At 39.4% G+C, this 18,423-nt stretch overlaps 2 protein-coding genes across 3 annotated transcripts in view; both read right to left on the reverse strand.

The window, feature by feature from the left end:
* Positions 1 to 5,815, reverse strand: part of tango6 (transport and golgi organization 6 homolog (Drosophila)) — a 53,198-nt gene extending 47,383 nt beyond the window's left edge. Inside the window, exons 1-2 of one of the 2 annotated variants that reach the window (XM_057835899.1) lie at positions 5,707 to 5,815; positions 21 to 676 (exon numbers count right to left, since the gene is read on the reverse strand). In XM_057835899.1, coding sequence (XP_057691882.1) covers positions 21 to 497 — 477 coding nt within the window. In that variant the 5' untranslated portion in view covers positions 498 to 676; positions 5,707 to 5,815. Of the gene's footprint in view, positions 1 to 20; positions 677 to 868; positions 1,034 to 5,706 lie in introns of those variants that run through there. The other variant, XM_057835897.1, reaches the window with a different exon arrangement.
* A 1,989-nt stretch (positions 5,816 to 7,804) lies between these two features.
* Positions 7,805 to 18,423, reverse strand: part of cry2 (cryptochrome circadian regulator 2) — a 36,930-nt gene continuing 26,311 nt past the window's right edge. Inside the window, exons 11-12 of the mRNA XM_057835905.1 lie at positions 8,457 to 8,537; positions 7,805 to 8,350 (exon numbers count right to left, since the gene is read on the reverse strand). Coding sequence (XP_057691888.1) covers positions 7,818 to 8,350; positions 8,457 to 8,537 — 614 coding nt within the window. The 3' untranslated portion in view covers positions 7,805 to 7,817. The remainder of the gene's footprint in view (positions 8,351 to 8,456; positions 8,538 to 18,423) is intronic.

Here is an 18,423-nt window from a genome sequence, read left to right on the forward strand (position 1 = left end):
CACTTGCTATACTTGCTTACCTGAACATGCTTTGTGCCGCTTATCTTTGACTTCTGGGGCTGATAGCCAAGCTGACTGAGGGCCGCGATCACATCTCCGAGGTGCCGGGAAAACAGCAATGTAGCAAGAGATGACAGTTTGGCCAATTGCAACAATACAGTCGTCGTTGTCAGAAGCTTGTGTGGTACCCCAACAGATTTTTGACCACATACCATTTTTTCCACCATTGCGCCAAATGCAGACCTGCAACCCAGTGGCATACCCACCCCTGGAGCTAAGTACGGGCAGAGTCCTAGAGAAACCACAAACTGAAGGGCTGCACCAACTGTTTTCTGCTGTGTGAAACTTAGGACATCTGGGGGCAAAGGCGGAGCCATCTCAGGGGTGTTAAGTTTGGCAGCTGGGGATGGTGTCTGCTTGAAACGCTCGAGTTCATCAGAAAGGTGGCGTACTAAGCTAAGCAGCAGAATGAGACACTCCTGGACAAAGCCCCACATCACATCATCTGTATCATTTAAAAACCAGCATGCGCTAACCACCAATTCCTCTCTCAGTTTGCACGCGCTCTGCAGGTTGCTGTCACTGTGCAGTTGCTCCAGGAGAACATCTCTGTTCGCCTTCAGTGCAGATAGAAGAGCCTCCTCCTTAGAACTTTGAGCATTACGTCCAGATACCTCTGCAGACAAAATAAAACTGTATAAATCATAATATATATGTACGGTACATTTCTGTGAAATAAAGCGATTAAAGACCATAACAATAAAGTCACTACAATATGTCACTTCATTGTATTTGACAACACATCGTGCAACAGTGGCATTCCAGCTAGGTGCTAATTTCAAAACGCGTACGAATTGTTAACACTAACCGCCAAGAGGTTTCGTCAGTACACTCAAAGCTGAGATTATTGCAGCAGTCATCTTGTAATCGAATGTCTAACTAACATAAAAATGAGTCCATAATTTACAGCGTGTTTTTAAAAAGTTATGAGGTCGCAATAAGGGCGCTGAAATTATACGTCACGTCGCATCTTTGAGTCATTAGAGGGTTGCATTCAGGAACCGTAGGAGAAAAATACAGCAGTTAACACTACGCTACTTCAGTCAACGTCGCAATCATGAGCATACAAAATAAATGCCCAAAAGACAGTGGTGTTCGTTTTAAAATGTTGTTTTAGCTTCGTATGCTGAAGATATAATGATAAATAAACGGAGAATGTAACAACAGATCACGCAAAGGACAGAGTATGTAATGCAGGATTCTTGGTTGCTCATTTTAGAAGAATAAAAATGAGAAAAATCTTTTGCTTAGGTGCTTACTTAGAGCACATCCGAAGTATAACGTACTTGGAATAACTATATAAAAATTGCGATTAAAAAACTGTGACGGGAGGGGTTTTGTTTGGTGAAGAAAAAAATTGATGTGGAGAGTAGAGGACCAGGGAGGCCTCACGCACAGGTTGAGTTGCCTTTCATCATAGGCGGAGTTTGACTTTTGGGGGAGGGGCAATATGTTGATGAACCCGGAACGCAGTGCCAGCAATAAAAAATAACTTACAAGAATATTTATAATAATAAATTGAAAATGAGCGTTTTTTGTTTCCCATTATTCTTGAAGGGGATTCTAAAATCAGGCTGCTTAGGCTGTACTTTTCACTAAGATTGTCATCCACTAAATATGGCACACCCATCGGTGTCGTCACTGTCGTGCCAATGTAGTTACCCCAGTCCGGGTGGAGCCACTGCACTGCACTGATTTGCTTGATTTATGTGTTTTGGTAATTTAGTTATCTACGAAGTTTTAAAACATGGCACATCCATTTAAAAAAAAAAAAAAAACACTTTTTTTCTGTCGTATACCGTAACATACGTACTGAACGGTAAAAAAGGCAATGTTTCACCGTTTTACTTGTAGGATGACCTATAACTGTTCTTACTGTAATTCAAGTCCTGTATGGAGTTTCTCCAGTTTAGTAAACGTCGATGTCCAAAATATACTGTATAACTGGTTCTTTTCTGGCTTCAATTAATCGTTTAAGTCGACAACCCTCATAACTAATATGTGTGTGCGTGCTCCCGCGGCCAGGGGACACAAATTTTGACGGGCATTGGCAAGACACCGGTGGTGGCTTTGTTGTACAATTAGCGTCTTTAGTGGGGCAAATTGAAACTCCGCTCACCATTTTGACGGTGGTCTGTAGCGTTTCATGGTCCACATTTTCAATCCTTGGTTCTTGCTCAGTAGTTGTAGTCACTTTTGAAAGCTTAGGTTTGAAAAAAATTACGTATATTCATCTTGCCTTTTCGGTCCTCGGGTGGTTTTTGCTAAGGAAAGCATATGACTGTCTAAGGTGCTAGTCACATAATCTGGACGAAAAATAATTTTGACCAGTTATAAATATATTTTTTTTTGTTCATTTCATTCATTTGTGTTTTTTGTTTTATTGCTTTACAACTTTTATAGACAAAATTTTACTGGAAAATTCTTAATTTTAAAATCATATACTGTATAGGAAAGTCAATTACATGCAGTGACACTTTTCGGCCACCGGGAGGGGGTGCCCCCCCCCCCTGAAAATCCGCTAATACCTTTCATGTTTATGTTTATATAAAGCAGGGGTCCCCAAACTACGGCCCACCTCCACATTTGGTCCGGCCCCAGGAACAAAAAAAAATGTTTTCTTTTTTTTTTTTTTCCTCAATAATGTTATTTATTTTCCGGCTTTTTTTCTGTGAAGAACCCAGAGAGGGTTATTTGGTTACTATCTATTTAATTAATAGTGTTGTTATTATTATTTATTATATTACATTATGTTCTATTATAAGTTTTATTTTATTTACTTTTGTTCCGTGAAGAATGCAGAAAGAGTTATTTGTTTGTGGCTTTTTGAAAAACAATACATTTTTACATTTAGGCACTCCTGCAATAGTCACACCTTCTCTGTTACAAACCGACCCCTGCCCCTCATCAGAGAAGGGAAAAGTTATGTGGCCCTCACAGGAATAAGTTTGGGGACCCCTGATATAAAGTATTGATATTGCATGAGCGTGTGGAGTACTCGGGCTGTTACCACCTCTTCTTATGATAGTCAAACAACTGGAATGCCTCAGTGACTATAAGTATTTCTACCAACACGTGAACATTTAAGTACTTTTCAAGTGTGGTTTGCCACGGGAATGTAACACTAATTTAAATTAAGTAAATTAAGTAAATGATCTACATTACTTGCCAGATTTTTGAACTGTTCAGAGGGAGGTCTCAAAAACTTGCTTACTTTGTCCTTGTTATTGTTCTTCTTGGGGAGGACATTAACTAAAACTGCTACTCCGTGATTCGTGGCTAGATAAGAATGAAATTTGTTGGTATATTCTAGGAATGTATACACATTGATTTTGTCGCAGATGTGTATAATTACATAAACGGCTAATTTAAAACTGCTACTCCATTATAAGGGGACAGATCAGTAGGTGTATTGTAGGGAGGTATACGAATCGATCCTTCGAGCCCGTTTTTTAATTTTTCATCTCAGGGCTGATTAATTAACATTGATCAATTGTGGACTTATTTATGCCCGTTTTGAATTTAGAAGGAATGTGCACTCTTCAGTTGTTCTTTTAATGTCTTTGGGCTGATGATATGTTTAGAGAGTGAGTGGGGTGGTCAGATTTCATTTTGAACTTTTTTTCAGTCAAATTTCGTTGAACAAAAAAACAAAAGAAGCAAATTACAAACTATACAAAAATCAGACTCTTAATTAACAACTAAAAAATTGAAACTTCTTGAGATATTTTTTGCAGGTTGATAAATTTAATATAGTTGTACATGAGTTTTTCTAATTAAAGAATTTAAAAAAAAAATGGCCACCCAGGGTGTGCCCAAACGTTTTGTCAGGGTTCAGTCTGAAAACACAAACATAAAGCAGCACAATAACATCAAAACAAAAATGTGAATTTTGATGTGACTGTAAAAATTGAGACAGTGAAAGAAACTGAATAGGATTAAATATTTTATGTACAAACTCTGATGAATAGAATACATAGGGGAGAACACCAATGGCTTTTCTCTACATTCATTAAACACAAGCAGCATTATCAATCGCCAGGAAAATAAAAGTATGGCAAATATCAAAACTGGATAGCACTTCATTATTCAGAGACTTCATCTACGGGTTGTTTGAAAAGTTCTCGGACTGGTGTCACTTAAAATACTTCCAAACCCAAACTACAAACCGGATTACAAAAAAGTTGGGATGTGAAATCTGAATGTGATGGTGTGCAAGTGCCAAATTTCAAGATTTTATTCAAAACAATGTCGATGACAGATACAAACTTAAAACTGAAAACAATTGTATCATTTGCTTAAAATTTTTACCCGTTATTTGTTCTATTCCGAATATTGACATTTGGCACTTCCATATCATTGCATTCAGTTTTTATTTCCAATTTTTACTTTTTGTACTATTTGGTGGAATCTGGATTGTATACATTTGCCCTTTGCGATCTTTGTAGACATGCTGATTCATCAAAACACACTCAAGTGTAAAACTACATATTTTGAGTGACACCAGTCCTTGAACCTTTTTTAAACAGCGTATTTACCTATACATGATATAAATGCGTGCCACACATAGCTGTACATTGAAGGATCTAAAATGTAATGTGAAGTTTAATTCGGAAACAACCTTCTATATCCTGCCTCAAATTTTACTTTTTGCCAGACAAGATAACACATTAAATTTGCTAGCCTGATGGCTTTTCAGAATAAAATATCATTTCAGGAAAAATACACTGGGTCATCATGTCATGTTCCATCCCTGTGTGTGTGTTATATGATGTTTTGTATCAACTGAGCTATTTGTAGAAGCAGGGGAAAGCAGTGAGCTGCGACAAATAAAAGCGATTGAGCTTGTATTTCTAAACAAGGCTTAAATCACAAGCTGCAATGCAATGCTGTGCTCTTGACAGTTGAACGAGTCCCAACGAGTCATAATTTAAAGTCATCAAATAACTTTGTAGATGCTAGGACAATTAACCCTTGTTTTGCTGCAGATTCCCGTATTTGAGATATTCATGTAAAATGTTCTTGCATTGCTGCTACTCCAAGATATTGTACAGACACACTGACCAGACGCTGAATTAGACACACCTGCACAATCTAATGTGAAAATAAATGAAGTGTTTTGACAAATATACTTGGGATAGCTGATTTTTTTTTTTCAAACCAACACCCAAAACTTTTTATTAAATGTAACATTAACTGCCCTTTGTGCTAGTATAATACAGTAGTACATTCGCCTAACTTCAACAGCATTGGTTTAGCAGTGAATGATTGTCTGTCACTCTTTTGCTGCATTCGAGAAAGGTGGGTAGCCAAAGTTTTCCAACCTCTGACAAGGAATCATATCATTGGAACGCCACTCGAACTGGGAGATCCTAGTCGCAAAGTCGGGGAAAAGATTGTACCCCGACTTCACGAGTTGCTTCAATCTGACATCAATCAACAAAAATGGTGCTCAAGACAACATATTGATGAAATAATGATTTAGATTAAGTTTCTTTGAGACACTATGTATTTTTTCTCAAAGTGAATTAACTTAATGAATTTATATTCTTTTAGATTGATTTTCAGCAAAGATGCAACTAAAGAAGGCAGTTTACAGTTATTTATCTCAGCCGTCATTTTATCCTCCACTATTTGATCACTTACGACAGGGGTGTCAAATCGGTCATCAAAGGGCCGCAGTGGGTGCGGGTTTTTGTTCAAACCCATCATCAGGACAGCCCTTTACCAGTCTGGTGTCTTACAAGCGTAATCAGTTGACTGCAGTCAGGTGCTGCTTGTTTTAGCAGAAAACTCATTGGTTGAACCGTCTTCGCTGGGTCTGTTGGAACAAAGACCAGGACCCACTGCGACCCTTTGTGGAATTAGTTTGACACCCCTGGCTTACGAGAAGGCAGGTTTTTTTGGAGGTCAAAATGTCTTTTAATGGCCAAAATAAAAAAAAGAACTTGTAGCAATCAACCATCTTGTTGTTTACATTCGCTTGGAACTTTTAGAGGTCGCAACTGTTACCATCCGAATGGGATAGGTCCGACTTCCCACTTTCCTGTAATGCAGCATATGTACCCTGTGACTGACTGGTGACCAGTTCAGGGTTTTGTCTGGTCTCTAAGGCCTTGTTCAGACTGGTAGCCAAAATCAGATTTTTAGGCCAGGCACATTGAAAGTGGATGGCTCTTTTGTAGCCTAAACAGTCACAAAGTGCACAAAATTTTTGATTTTTGCAAGACTGATTGAAACCACATACAGGAGGTAGTTTAATATCACATATGGACAAGATGCTTCTCAGTCTGAACAGCTCAGATGGGGTTTGACTGAGACGTGCCTCTATGCTGGATGACCCCTCGTTGCCACAGCAACCTGTCAGGTGTGTCAATAGTGTGCCTCAGTCTGAACAGGCCCAGATCTGATTTGGACAATAGCTCAAAATAGTGTCAATAGTGTGAACTTTGGGGATTCAATATAGATGTCAAAAAGTTTTTTTTTGTTCGTTAATAACATGGTCACTACCTGACACTTTGCTGGCTTCATTTTGAATAAGGCGCTTTTGGATCGGAAAAGTTAACTGTTGATAGATGAGACGTTAACATGGCCCAAAAACAAATTAGCAATCTTTTCTTTACAAAAACAGCAAAATTTTCTTAAATTTAATTCAAGGCCGAAAATGAAGAGGATTATAATAGTTTATAATAGTGCCTAGCGAGGAAAAGTTAGTTGCAGATTTAGACCGTGGAGAACTTCAAATAGCTTGCATTGTAGCCATTTATCGTTTGTTGTTGCTGTTGAGCTGCCGCCGTGCAGAGTGCTGTTGGATATTCGTGTGCGATTTTTCGGAGTGTTGTGAAAAGTGAGTGATAAACCAAGGCTGATTGGACCTTTTAGTTTTAAAATGTGTTTGTGTTTCACTGCGTCGTCTAGCTGCGGGGATATGCATTATAATACATGGGCGCTTTTATTTCCAATACAAAAACTACAACACACACTATGTGAAATAAAATGCTGTCTTTGTAGTAGCCTAGTAGTAGTACGCAAACTATCCAGCATGCGTGTATGCCATTGTGCATGCCTTGAATGGAGAAATCCTGCGAGCATGACAAATTTAAACCAAAACAGCTGTTTTTGGATTGGGGGGGGGGGGGGGGGTCTTCAGCAAAATATTTACTAGTAAATGCTAGAAGACTATCTTAAGATAATGTATCAGATAATCGTTAAAGATTTTAAAAGTATGATGTGGGGAAGTTGCCTGAGTTACATGACTTACCTTTTGTCAAATACTGAAGGCAAGTACAATTCTTTAGTTAATAAGATAGTCATTCAAACTATTTCTTTTAAATGTAAAAATAACTCATTACCTGCCATTGACAGCAAAAGACATCTAGTGTATTTGAACCTGAAGAACTGGTTGTGAATGGTCAAATCTTAGTGCCAATTTGACTAGGAGGGCTTTCGAGAATCAGTATTCCATCGAATATAATCAGATTGTGCAGTTGTACATCTAATTTTGCAGTCTGTGAATGTGTATTTTGTACATAACCAGAAACCCTCTTTCATTTTGTCCAGTTTTCCAGTAACAGTGTTAGGTGTTACTTCTCTTGAAAGGTAAGCAACTGAAAGAAAATTGGAGAAATTTTGATATTTTTGGACCATTTGAGCCACTGAGATGTTGGCAGGTAAAGTGTTGTTTTCAAGCAAACACTTACAAATATTTGGAGGAACATCTCCATAATGTTTTCAACATGCTTGTAAAAACAATGGTTTTACTGTGGATTTCCTGCATAGGATTCCTCCTCCATTCTCTCTTCCTCCATCTCTACACCTTCATCCATCTTTTCATTCCCCCCTCCTGGCTCAATCTCTTCCTCATCACCTCTCCTCTCTCCCTCTCTGGCTACTGCATGGCAGCCGAGTCGCCCTCGTTGCCTCTGGCCACGGCGCACCTTACGGGTAAAGCTTTTCCTTCTTGGTCCCAAAGAACATGTCTGGGTTTGGGCTGTGGAACACGCCAAAGAAGGTGCGCACATCTTTGATCTTGATAAGGGGTTCTGGGCTGGTGTTGATACCAGTGAAGGAGGAGAACCTACAACTGCTGATTGAGCTGCACATGTTGATGTTATGGCTGCAGAAGCATGCATGTGTGAATCTGAAGTGTTGGCGGGTGTGGGGGTCAAGCATGTCATTGCATCCCCCTCCAGTTCTGGGTGTAAAACAGTGTTAGAAGATGTGCAGACAGTGGATGAATCAGGGGCTGTGGAGCAGCCAGCCGCTTCTTCGTTAACGATGGAAGGGGAGTCTTCAGATAGAAAAAAAATCACGATGACATTTTAATAATAAAACTAATATTCATGTCTTATTGTCAATTTAGGTAAAAATCTGAAATATTTTATGTATCCTCTCACCAGGCCCGCTGCTGGTCTGGGACTCATCAGTCATCAGGGGCTCTGCCTCCTCTTGGATTGTTGGTACTGATGCAAGCAAACCTGAAAAACACACACAATATTTAAACACGATACAATTAGAATACATAGAGCAGTGGCCCCCAACCACTGGGCCGGGACCAGTACGGGTCCTTGGGTCATTTGCTACCAGGTTGCAGAGAAATAAATAATTTATCAACGACTGCAATCTGGCCTGTGCCTCTTGACATCAATATCCCTGTCTACTAGGGGTGTAACGGTACACAAAAATCTCAGTTCGGTACGTACCTCGGTTTTGAGGTCACGGTTCGGTTCATTTTACAGTAAGAAAACAAAATGTAAAATATAAATGTGCTAGTTGTTTATTACACACTTTTGTGCTTTCAACAATAGGAACATTAGCCTATACAAAGCTAGAATTCTGCTCAAAAAGTAGCAGGTATTTAAAGATAATAATCCAACAACAATTTGCCTTTCAGACCTCGCATATTGGTCAGCTTTCTTTCTGAAAGAAAGAAGAAAAAAGTCCTGTGCTAAAGAGAAAAGCAATCCCAATGACAAAGATTTTAACATGCATTTTACAAATGAAATGCCTCAATGAATCATTTTTTTTCCTTATGAACGGTTTTCAAAAGCTTTATTGGTGGATTTTCTCAAGTTAAAGTGCCACACAGAAATTAATCAATTTGTGTAAGCAGGATCTGTGTATTATTATTATTAATTAATTACAGGTGTTTTAGCTCATTTCAATTTATTTTATTTAAATGGGCTATTATTTATTTTATCATGTGTTCATATTTTACAAATGTGATGTAGGAATCATTTATATTGTATATTTTATGTTGTATAACTTTAGTTCCTATGTGAATATTAGTTCCTACTTATTTTGTTGTGGTAGGAGGGTTTTGTATTGTGTTGGTTATTATTATAGCAGAGAAGACAGCAGTACATCAACAAAGACAAGTCAACTGTGCCCCGATCTACCACTCAAGAGATCTGATGGACTCAAAAAGTGGGTTACGATTGCATATTAGTTTGAAAATCGACCGGATCCACCGTATTTTTACACGAGTGACTTCCGGTCTGCCCGATCCTAGCTAGTAGTATTGACGCAGGAGGGCCGCGTCTCGCGTCAAATAATAAACTGACGTTCTTTTCGCGTGCGTCGCGTTGAGCCGCTTCTGGGACGCGTCTAACACGCGGCCCAGAAGCACTGCGACTGGTGTGCATTGGTTGATTGACTTTAACGCCCGCGTTTCACTGCGTTCTCGCGGCGGCCACGTTGTCGCGCCGTTGACGTTTCTGGGTTATATACTGTCCTAGCGTGTTGGTTCTCATTATAGTAGAGAAGACGGAGTAAATATAATCTACACAAAGAAACTGGAACCCGATGAACTCACAGCCTCGAAAAGTAAGGGTTACATTACGTCAGAAACTCGTTCGGTACACCTCCGTTCCGAACCGAGCACCCCGTACCAAAATGGTTCAATACATATACATGTACCATTACACCCTTACTGTCTACAGACTAATCCAAGTAAAGATTTGTATAGGTCGCCATCTAGTGGTTGGTAGCAATTACTAGGGTGTCAATGTAAACAGTAACTTTAGCTGCTGTTGGATGTGTGCTGAGGGCGGCGATGTTTCTGGACAGCTTTTTTACGGGGAAAAAAACCACCTGCTGAGCCAGAAGAGGAGCCTTTAACCAAGTCCATTCTGAATAATATGTGGCTAAAAGCCAGCAAACGAGGCAACAAAAGCGAATGCGCTGAGAACTTCATACCTAATGGCGAACAGTATTGCTTAAGTTAAGAAACCTTTCACGATTGGAGCAGAACTCATTATGCTTGCGACCATGTTTATTTGCCGACAAGTTTTAGGAGAGGCCGCTGTTAAAAAAAAAATGATTCAGGGTATGGTAAGTGAAATTTTCCCTGCACTTAATATTCGTTTTTAGCCTCGACATGTTATTTTTATTTTACTGTAATTTTCTGCCACACATTGCCGGTCCGTGAAAAAAGGCCCACATTACACCGGTCCGTGGTGCAAAAAAGGTTGGCGACCACTGACAGAGTGCCTAAATAAAGTCATCAACTCACTTTTACAGATGTATTTTATCTGCTAGTGTCTCCATTTAATTTTTCTACACTTAAAAAAAAAAAAACACGGTGCCACAGATCTCTGCCAAACTTAAAAAGTTATACTACTCATTAGATAGTAGTCTCTCTGTCTTGGCTTAAGACTTATTAACCATTCACGTGGATGTATTGAACATTTTTGGTGTGGTATGTTCGGTTCACATGCGCAATGGTTAAGGTATGTCTAAAAGTGCTACGAAATACTACTGCAAATGAGTTTAAAACAATAGCAGACCATATTTTGGACAAATCCATCCCAGAAAAGGTATGTCCCAGGAAAATGTATATTCACCTGAGTTTTTGAACACCTGGAGGTTTAATAAAAAAAATAATGGTGGATTCAACATATATTTGCCTTTGACCTCACCAAAATTTTCATAATGACATGAACATTATTATAATGAACAAAACAAAGATAAGAACAGTCTTCAGACTTCAAATAAAGTGCCAATTGTGGTGACCCTTTATTTTGGAACATAATTCACCCACGGAAGTTGTGTGTACGTTTGGCCGAGCGAGTTACAGGCTACGTCACAGTCACGTGACATATACTTAATAGCCGTGCGCGTTCCGGCTGAGTTGAGAGTTCACGAGAGTTCACAGAGAGCAGCAGAGTTACAGAGGCTGGACACAGCAATTCGAGCTAACAACACTCTTCATACCGCTTCACAATATTTATTTTTTCAAATGAATATAATTTGAGTCAATCACAATCAATTAGTCAGTATAATTGAAGATGTGTTTCCTGAACAATGAGCATTGAACTAAAACATAAACCCAACAGGTATTGTGCTTTGTCATCAGATAAAAATATTTGGTGCTACAGGAGACTGTTGTGGTCTTGGTCCATGAAACAACTTTCTTAACCTGGGAGACAGGTTAGGACAGCAAGCCTATCAATAATCAAAAGGCCTCTCAACAACTTAGTAACTTATAACTAACACTGTAAAATGCAAAAATTTTATAGTAAGGTTTATCACTCATACCTCATAACAAAAATTTGGTAGAACAAAATGGATTAATGCCTTGCCTTATAATAATCAATATAAACGGCAGTGAGTGAACCCATATTCAATAAAGTATGAGGTTTCTCTGCATAGTATAAAATCCTACCAAGCATGCTGACAGGACTAACATTACACGACAACTATTATATGTATGCATTGGCTGGCTTCTACAACACAACAACTTATGAAGTTCTGCACATATGACCCTTCACCACCAACGTAAACATATATTGCACATCCGTATGTTATAATAAACAAATACTTACAGGCATATAATTCCGAGGCGTAAACGTAAGTAACAGAAAGCATTCACGATTGTCAATGCTACCGCTGGACACAGCACTGTGTAAAGTGAATGAGTTCGTGGAACAAATTATAGATGCAGCAAATTATTCTGACCAGCAGGTGGCAGCAATGCCCCGCAAATGGTCAACTGATTTCCAGGCCAGCCAGCACAGTATATATTATCGGTCCTATTAATAATGTTATTGGATTTATTGGGATGACGTCATAATTCCTATTATCGGACCGATAATTATCGGACCAATAATTATCGTGCACCAGTAACCCAGCTTAACGATGATTAACACATTTCTGCCTTTGATCGTAGAGCTACCGAGGCGTCTCTGGGCAACGCTACAAACCTGTCAATCATCGTTAACATTAAGCATAGACTTCATAATGATATTGACGGGACACATTCCTTAGACACTGCGGCACACCTTCAAGTAGGGGGCCGTCCAACACTCCGCTTCAGTCGGTCAAAGTCGGTCGCCGTTATTCTCAAACACATTCAGCGATCCAACGCCGGATTGAGGTTGAAAAAGTACGAAAGCTGTACCGCATACAAACAGGAAGGATTGTCTCAGGAGTGATTTGTTCATGATTATATTTTTCGTACCATGCATGCATTTTGAAACGTTGTGAAAAAAATCAATGGGAGAATTTAACCGCTACAGCATTGGCGTCATAATTCGCAATATTTACGTAAAATAAATGGTGACTGAACAGTTTTTTTTTTTGCTTTTAACCAAGAATCGAGACTGTTTTACGTCCATATCTATAAAGAGTTCTGAGATTTAAGCATTTATTCACAAGAATTTTCAATGTAAAAAGCTCTTTGTGGTGATGATGCGGCGCCACAGTGGCTTAAAGACTAGCAGCATATTCAACATATTTACGTAAAATAAATGCTAACTGCCCGTTTTTTTGTTGTTGCTTTTAACCAAGAATCGAGACTTTTACGTCCATGTCTTTAAAGAATTCAGGGATTTAAGCATTTATTTACAAGAATTTTCAACGGAAAAAGCTCTTCATCTGTGATTCCACTCGGTCAGTTTTGACGGAGCTAGGCCCCCTATTATTAATTCGGCCCCGTGACGCGTCGATACATTATATAATCTATGCTTTAATACCAAACGCCAGCTGCACCGGTGACAAAGAAAAACAGTTTGGTCGCACTGAGAGGCTGTACGACCATGAAGAAGAAACACATAAAACCCGATTCCTTTCACCCAATTCAGAGCCTCTGAAAAATGGCCCAATTGGCCCAATTTCTGATCACGTGATCGGATCGGGACATCTCTAATGAGTACAATGTGGTCATAGTAAGTCAACCAAAGTCTTCCCAAACCAAGCTATTAAAGTCATCTGGTGAAAATTCTTCTAGTTTTAATATCGAAATATACAGTGGGGAGAACAAGTATTTGATACACTGCCGATTTTGCTGGTTTTCCCGCTTGCAAGCCATGTAGAGGTCTGTAATTTGTATCATGAGTTCTCTTCAACTGTGAGGGACGGAATCTAATACAAAAATCCAGAAAATCACATTGTATAATTTTTAAATAATAAATTTGTATTTAACTGCATGAAATAAGTATTTGATAGATTACAAACTAGTAAATATTTCAGCTCTTAGTTCTTTTTTAAGAAACCCTCCTGTTCTCCACTCATTACCGGAAGTAACTGCACCTGTTTGAACTTGTTACCTGTATAAAAGACACCTGTTCACATGCTCAAAAAAACAAACTCCAACCTCTCCACAATGGCCAAGACCAAAGAACTGTGTAAGGACATCAAGGATAAAATAATAGACCTGCACAAGGCTGGGATGGGCTACAGCAAAATAAGCAAGCAGCTTGGTGAGAAGGTAACAACTGTTGGAGCGATTATTAGAAAATGGAAGAAGTTCAAGTTGACGGTCAATCTGCCTCGTTCTGGGGCTCCATGCAAAATCTCACCTCGTGTGGCATCACTGATCATGAGGAAGGTGAGGGATCAGCCCAGAACTACACGGCAGGACCTGGTCAATGACCTGAAGAGAGCTGGAACCACAGTTTTGAAGAAAACCATCGGAAACGCATTACGCCGTCATGGATTAAAATCCTACAGCGCACGCAAGGTCCCGCTGCTGAAACCAGTGCATGTCCAGACACGTCTGAAGTTTGCCACTGACCATCTGGATGATCCAGAGGAGCAATGGGAGAAGGTCATGTGGTCGGATGAGACCAAAATTGAACTTTTTGGTCTAAACTCGGCTCGTCGTGTTTGGAGGAAAAAGAAGGATGAGTACATCCCCAAGAACACCATTCCAACCGTGAAACATAGAGGAGGAAACATTTTTTGGGGGGTCTTCTCTGCCAAGGGTACAGGACGACTGCACAGTATTGAAGGGAGGATGGATGGGACTATGTATTGCCAGATCTTGGCTGACAACCTCCTTCCTTCAGTGAGAGCCCTGAAGATGGGTCGTGGCTGGGTTTTCTAGCATGACAACGACCCAAAGCACACAGCCAAGGCAACTAAAGAGTGGCTCCGTAAGAAGCATCTTAAGGTTCTGGAGTGGCCTAGCCAGTCACCAGATCTGAACCCGATAGAAAACCTATGGAGGGAGCTGAAAGTCTGTGTTGCCCGGCAGCAGCCCCGAAACCTGAAGGCTCTGGAGAAGATCTGCATGGAGAAGTGGGCCAAAATCCCTGCTGCAGTGTGTGCAAACCTTGTCAAGGACTACAGGAAACGTTTGGTATCTGTAATAGCAAACAAAGGTTTCTGTACCAAATATTAAGTTCGATTTTTGTGATGTACCAAATACTTATTTCATGCAATTAAATGCAAATTTATTATTTAAAAATCATACAATATGATTTTCTGGATTTTTGTATTAGATATTGTCCCTCACAGTTGAAAAGAACTTATGATACAAATTACAGACCTCTACATGCTTTGCAAGTGGGAAAACTTGCAAAATCCGCAGTGTATCAAATACTTGTTCTCCCCACTGTATATCGTAGGGCTGCAGCTATCGATTATATAAGAAATCGATTAATCTCTCAATTTGTAAGTTAGTTCGAATAATCAAGTAATCTGATTAGGAACATTTAATGCGTTGCACAATCAATTTTAGGAGATAGCCAACAAACTAAGATTGCACTTTCAAAAGAGCATTGAATGAGAATATACAAAATTAAATAACCAAATGTTTTTCAAACTATGCAGATAAACTTTCATATCACAAGAGCAATAAATGCATTTAAAAATGAATTAAAATACCTGAGCTAAGCCTCAAATTGTATTAAAAAAATTAGTGATGCACGATAATACATTTTTCAACCGATACCGATAACCGATAATTTCCTCCTCATTCCTACCGATAACCGATAATGTCAAGCCGATAATTCTAGTAAAAGATTTATGTAAAATTTTAAACAAAAGAAAATATTACTGTGCAAAAATATAATTTATTGCTCTTTTTTTTTTCAACATAAAATATGAACAAGTCGTCAATTCCAACATCTAAATAATGACATTGTCTGACATTGTGTAATGGTAAACTTTTGGCAACAATTACTTTCAGAGTAAATACCTAAGTTGCACAAAAATGCCTTTAAAAGTAAGCCATTCCTAACATAACATTAATACACTGCAAAACACACTTCCTTAAAACTAGTCAGTTTTAAGTGTAAATCTATTGGAAATAAGTGAAATTATCTGCCAGCGCTTCATGTGTATTTCTCTCAGATTTCTTGGAAGAAAAATAGCTAGCTGAAAATAATCTTAACAGCCTTATTGTAAGCAATACATTATTATACTTAATCCTTAAAAAAACTTGGAAGAAGAAGATTTTGAATATTTGTGGCTACAGAATATTATTGTTATTTCATTACAACAGAAATGTGCATATTTAAATTAATAAGTGTTAATAAGTGCCAATAAGTTTAGATTATCTACTGTGACTGTAATTGAGCAGACAAATAAGTTAAATTAATTTGAAAAGTGATTGCTAATGTTATATGCTTTGTTGCACACTGTGAAAATGATTAACTCAAAAGAGCGAGATGTCATGTACCCATTCTGCAGCCCTTTGTTTACATTTGCGGCACTCACGAGTCACGACATTCGCTTTACAGCAGCTAAACTGATAAACGGCAGTACTATTTGGATGCAGTTGGAGCTCGCATCTCCGTGCGTGTTGTTTTGTGCCTGAGTTTTGTTAAGCCGAAAACAAAGGCAGCATTACAAAGTCATCTGACCGCTCGTCATTTTACATACTGAATGCATTATTGACGGGCTGACTTCGTTTTCTCCATGTTTAAATTATCATCTAACCACTGTTCCGTCATGATAAGATTGCTTACTGGACATCACTTTTCCAAATGTAGTGGTGAAAATGTGATTGGCATGTTTTTCATGAAGAATGGTGGTCGTATAAACTGCATTATTTTTTTATCCAGGGCTTTGGCTCTCGGGTCATTTCGGTTAAAAAAAAATCGTGTCGTCTCGGCGGCGGCTACGTTCGTACCGGATAATCCGCCCGCACCGGCCGGTTTGCCGCGGCGTATTCGGGGCCGGGCTCTGCTCACACACCGTGAGGGAACGCTCAAGAAACCGGGGTGTCCGCCGGAGGTCCTGAAGCTGGGGAACCGGGCTATGCCCGCCTCGCCATCGGCGAGGCCAGAGCGGCGGGCTCCGTCGGAAGACGGCTACTTGCCGACTATCGGTCTCCAGTCGTGCCGGTGTTTAGCCTTAGATGCGAGTTTACCACCCGCCTTGGGCTGCTTTCCCAAACAACCCGACTCTGTATCATCACAAGCCCCTAGTTTAACTTAGTGTTTACAATAGCTTTAGCATTCCCGCTAGCAGCAGCAGCCTGGTATTCGTTCCAAAAATTTTTGTGATGCAATTTTAAATGGATGCTGGGTTAGTGGTTTTGAATGAGGACGCTTTCTTTCGGCCTCATGGAACTTCTGCGGTACATGTTTCGCAAATGGCGAGAGCGTCATTTTTTTAGTAACAGCCGCCATAATATTCAACTATTTCTTGTCGTGTAACTCCGCCTCCTCAACCCCTCCTCCCTCAGGGGCTTCAGAGAGGGGAGGGGTTGAGGAGGCGGCGTGCTGAATTCTTCGGTTGTGCACATTTGGAGGCTAAATCAAGTATATAATTATCGGATTGCTTTGTCGGTTGAATTTTTTATTATCTGGATTATCTGTGTGACGTCATAATTGCCATTATCGGCCGATAATTATCGGCCACCGATATTATCGTGTATCTTTAAAAAAAAAATTAATAAATGAGGATCGCTGTACAACACAAGAACAATTGGCTAACATTGGCAAAAGTCTGCTAGCTTAAATGCTATAAATTGCCAACTTTTTTTTTTTTTTACAATCCTCTTAACAAATCATTCAAGCACATATTTCCACAAAAACTGCTAAATATACCTCTAAAATAAATTATGAATGCATAAACAATCATATTAGCTCAAACAAAAACTTACAACCTTAACCTTAACAGGGAGCAGCTGGATCCAGCCATGTTAGTTATGTCATATTCACTGTTACCACTAAAGGGCAGTGTATCCATCCAAATCTATAAGACTAAATGCAAACACTTTCAAAACAAACCATTAAAACATCTCTAATTAAACGAATCTTCGAAGCAGCAAAATTTGATTCGAAGCTTTTTTCTAATTGAATTACTCGAGTTAATCGATTAATTGTTGCAGCACTAATATATGGCAAGCCCTCCAAAAGTTGAAATGTCAGTTTTTTCCAATATCATTCAGCCCTAATTAGTGCAGTCATTTTCATTTTTTGACATGGTCACCATTTCATTGCACCTTTAATTTTTCTTTCCATCATCCAATTATTGCGCAATTTAAGCACTCCGTGGGTAATCAAAGTCCTGTGGAAGTTTACGCACTGATGTCTTAAGTGTCGGATACTATTGACCCAGAGAGCTGCATGGCGTGAGTTACATGCAGCCATGACAAGTGGCTTCATGACATTCAAGCAAGAAGCCCGAGCTGGAACTCCCCTACTTCACTGCAGTCTCCTGTTGAGCCAGCCCCCCTTAATGACAGGTGGCATGGCAGGCGCCTGGCTCTGCCTGTTGCCTTAGCAACACCTCACGCCTATTCCCAGCCATGACGTGCTGCGGAACGAACACTTTTTGGCTTCATCTTTCCCCAGCTTGGCTCAAAACCGGAATTGGCCATAAAATGTTGAGGAAACTCCATCCTGTGCTGTGCTAGATAAAAGCGTTTGTAGCGTAACAGTGCATGGGTTTACACTCAAATGTGAAGGCAAATTGCGCGCAGCATTATCCCAGTGACGTCAACACGTTGATGGTCGCATGACAGCCAAGCGAGTATAAATCCAGCTTTAGGGTTCTGTTACATGGTTTTCAATTGAACTAAAATCTAAAGCTTTTTGTTCAGATTTTTCGTATATAAAACAAACACGTAATGGAGAATATTATTAAATCCTGATATATCATTCTTGCCAGTCTGATCTAAAGACAGAG

The sequence above is a fragment of the Corythoichthys intestinalis genome, chromosome 5, assembly GCF_030265065.1.
Source record: "Corythoichthys intestinalis isolate RoL2023-P3 chromosome 5, ASM3026506v1, whole genome shotgun sequence".
Taxonomy (NCBI): Eukaryota; Metazoa; Chordata; class Actinopteri; order Syngnathiformes; family Syngnathidae; genus Corythoichthys; species Corythoichthys intestinalis.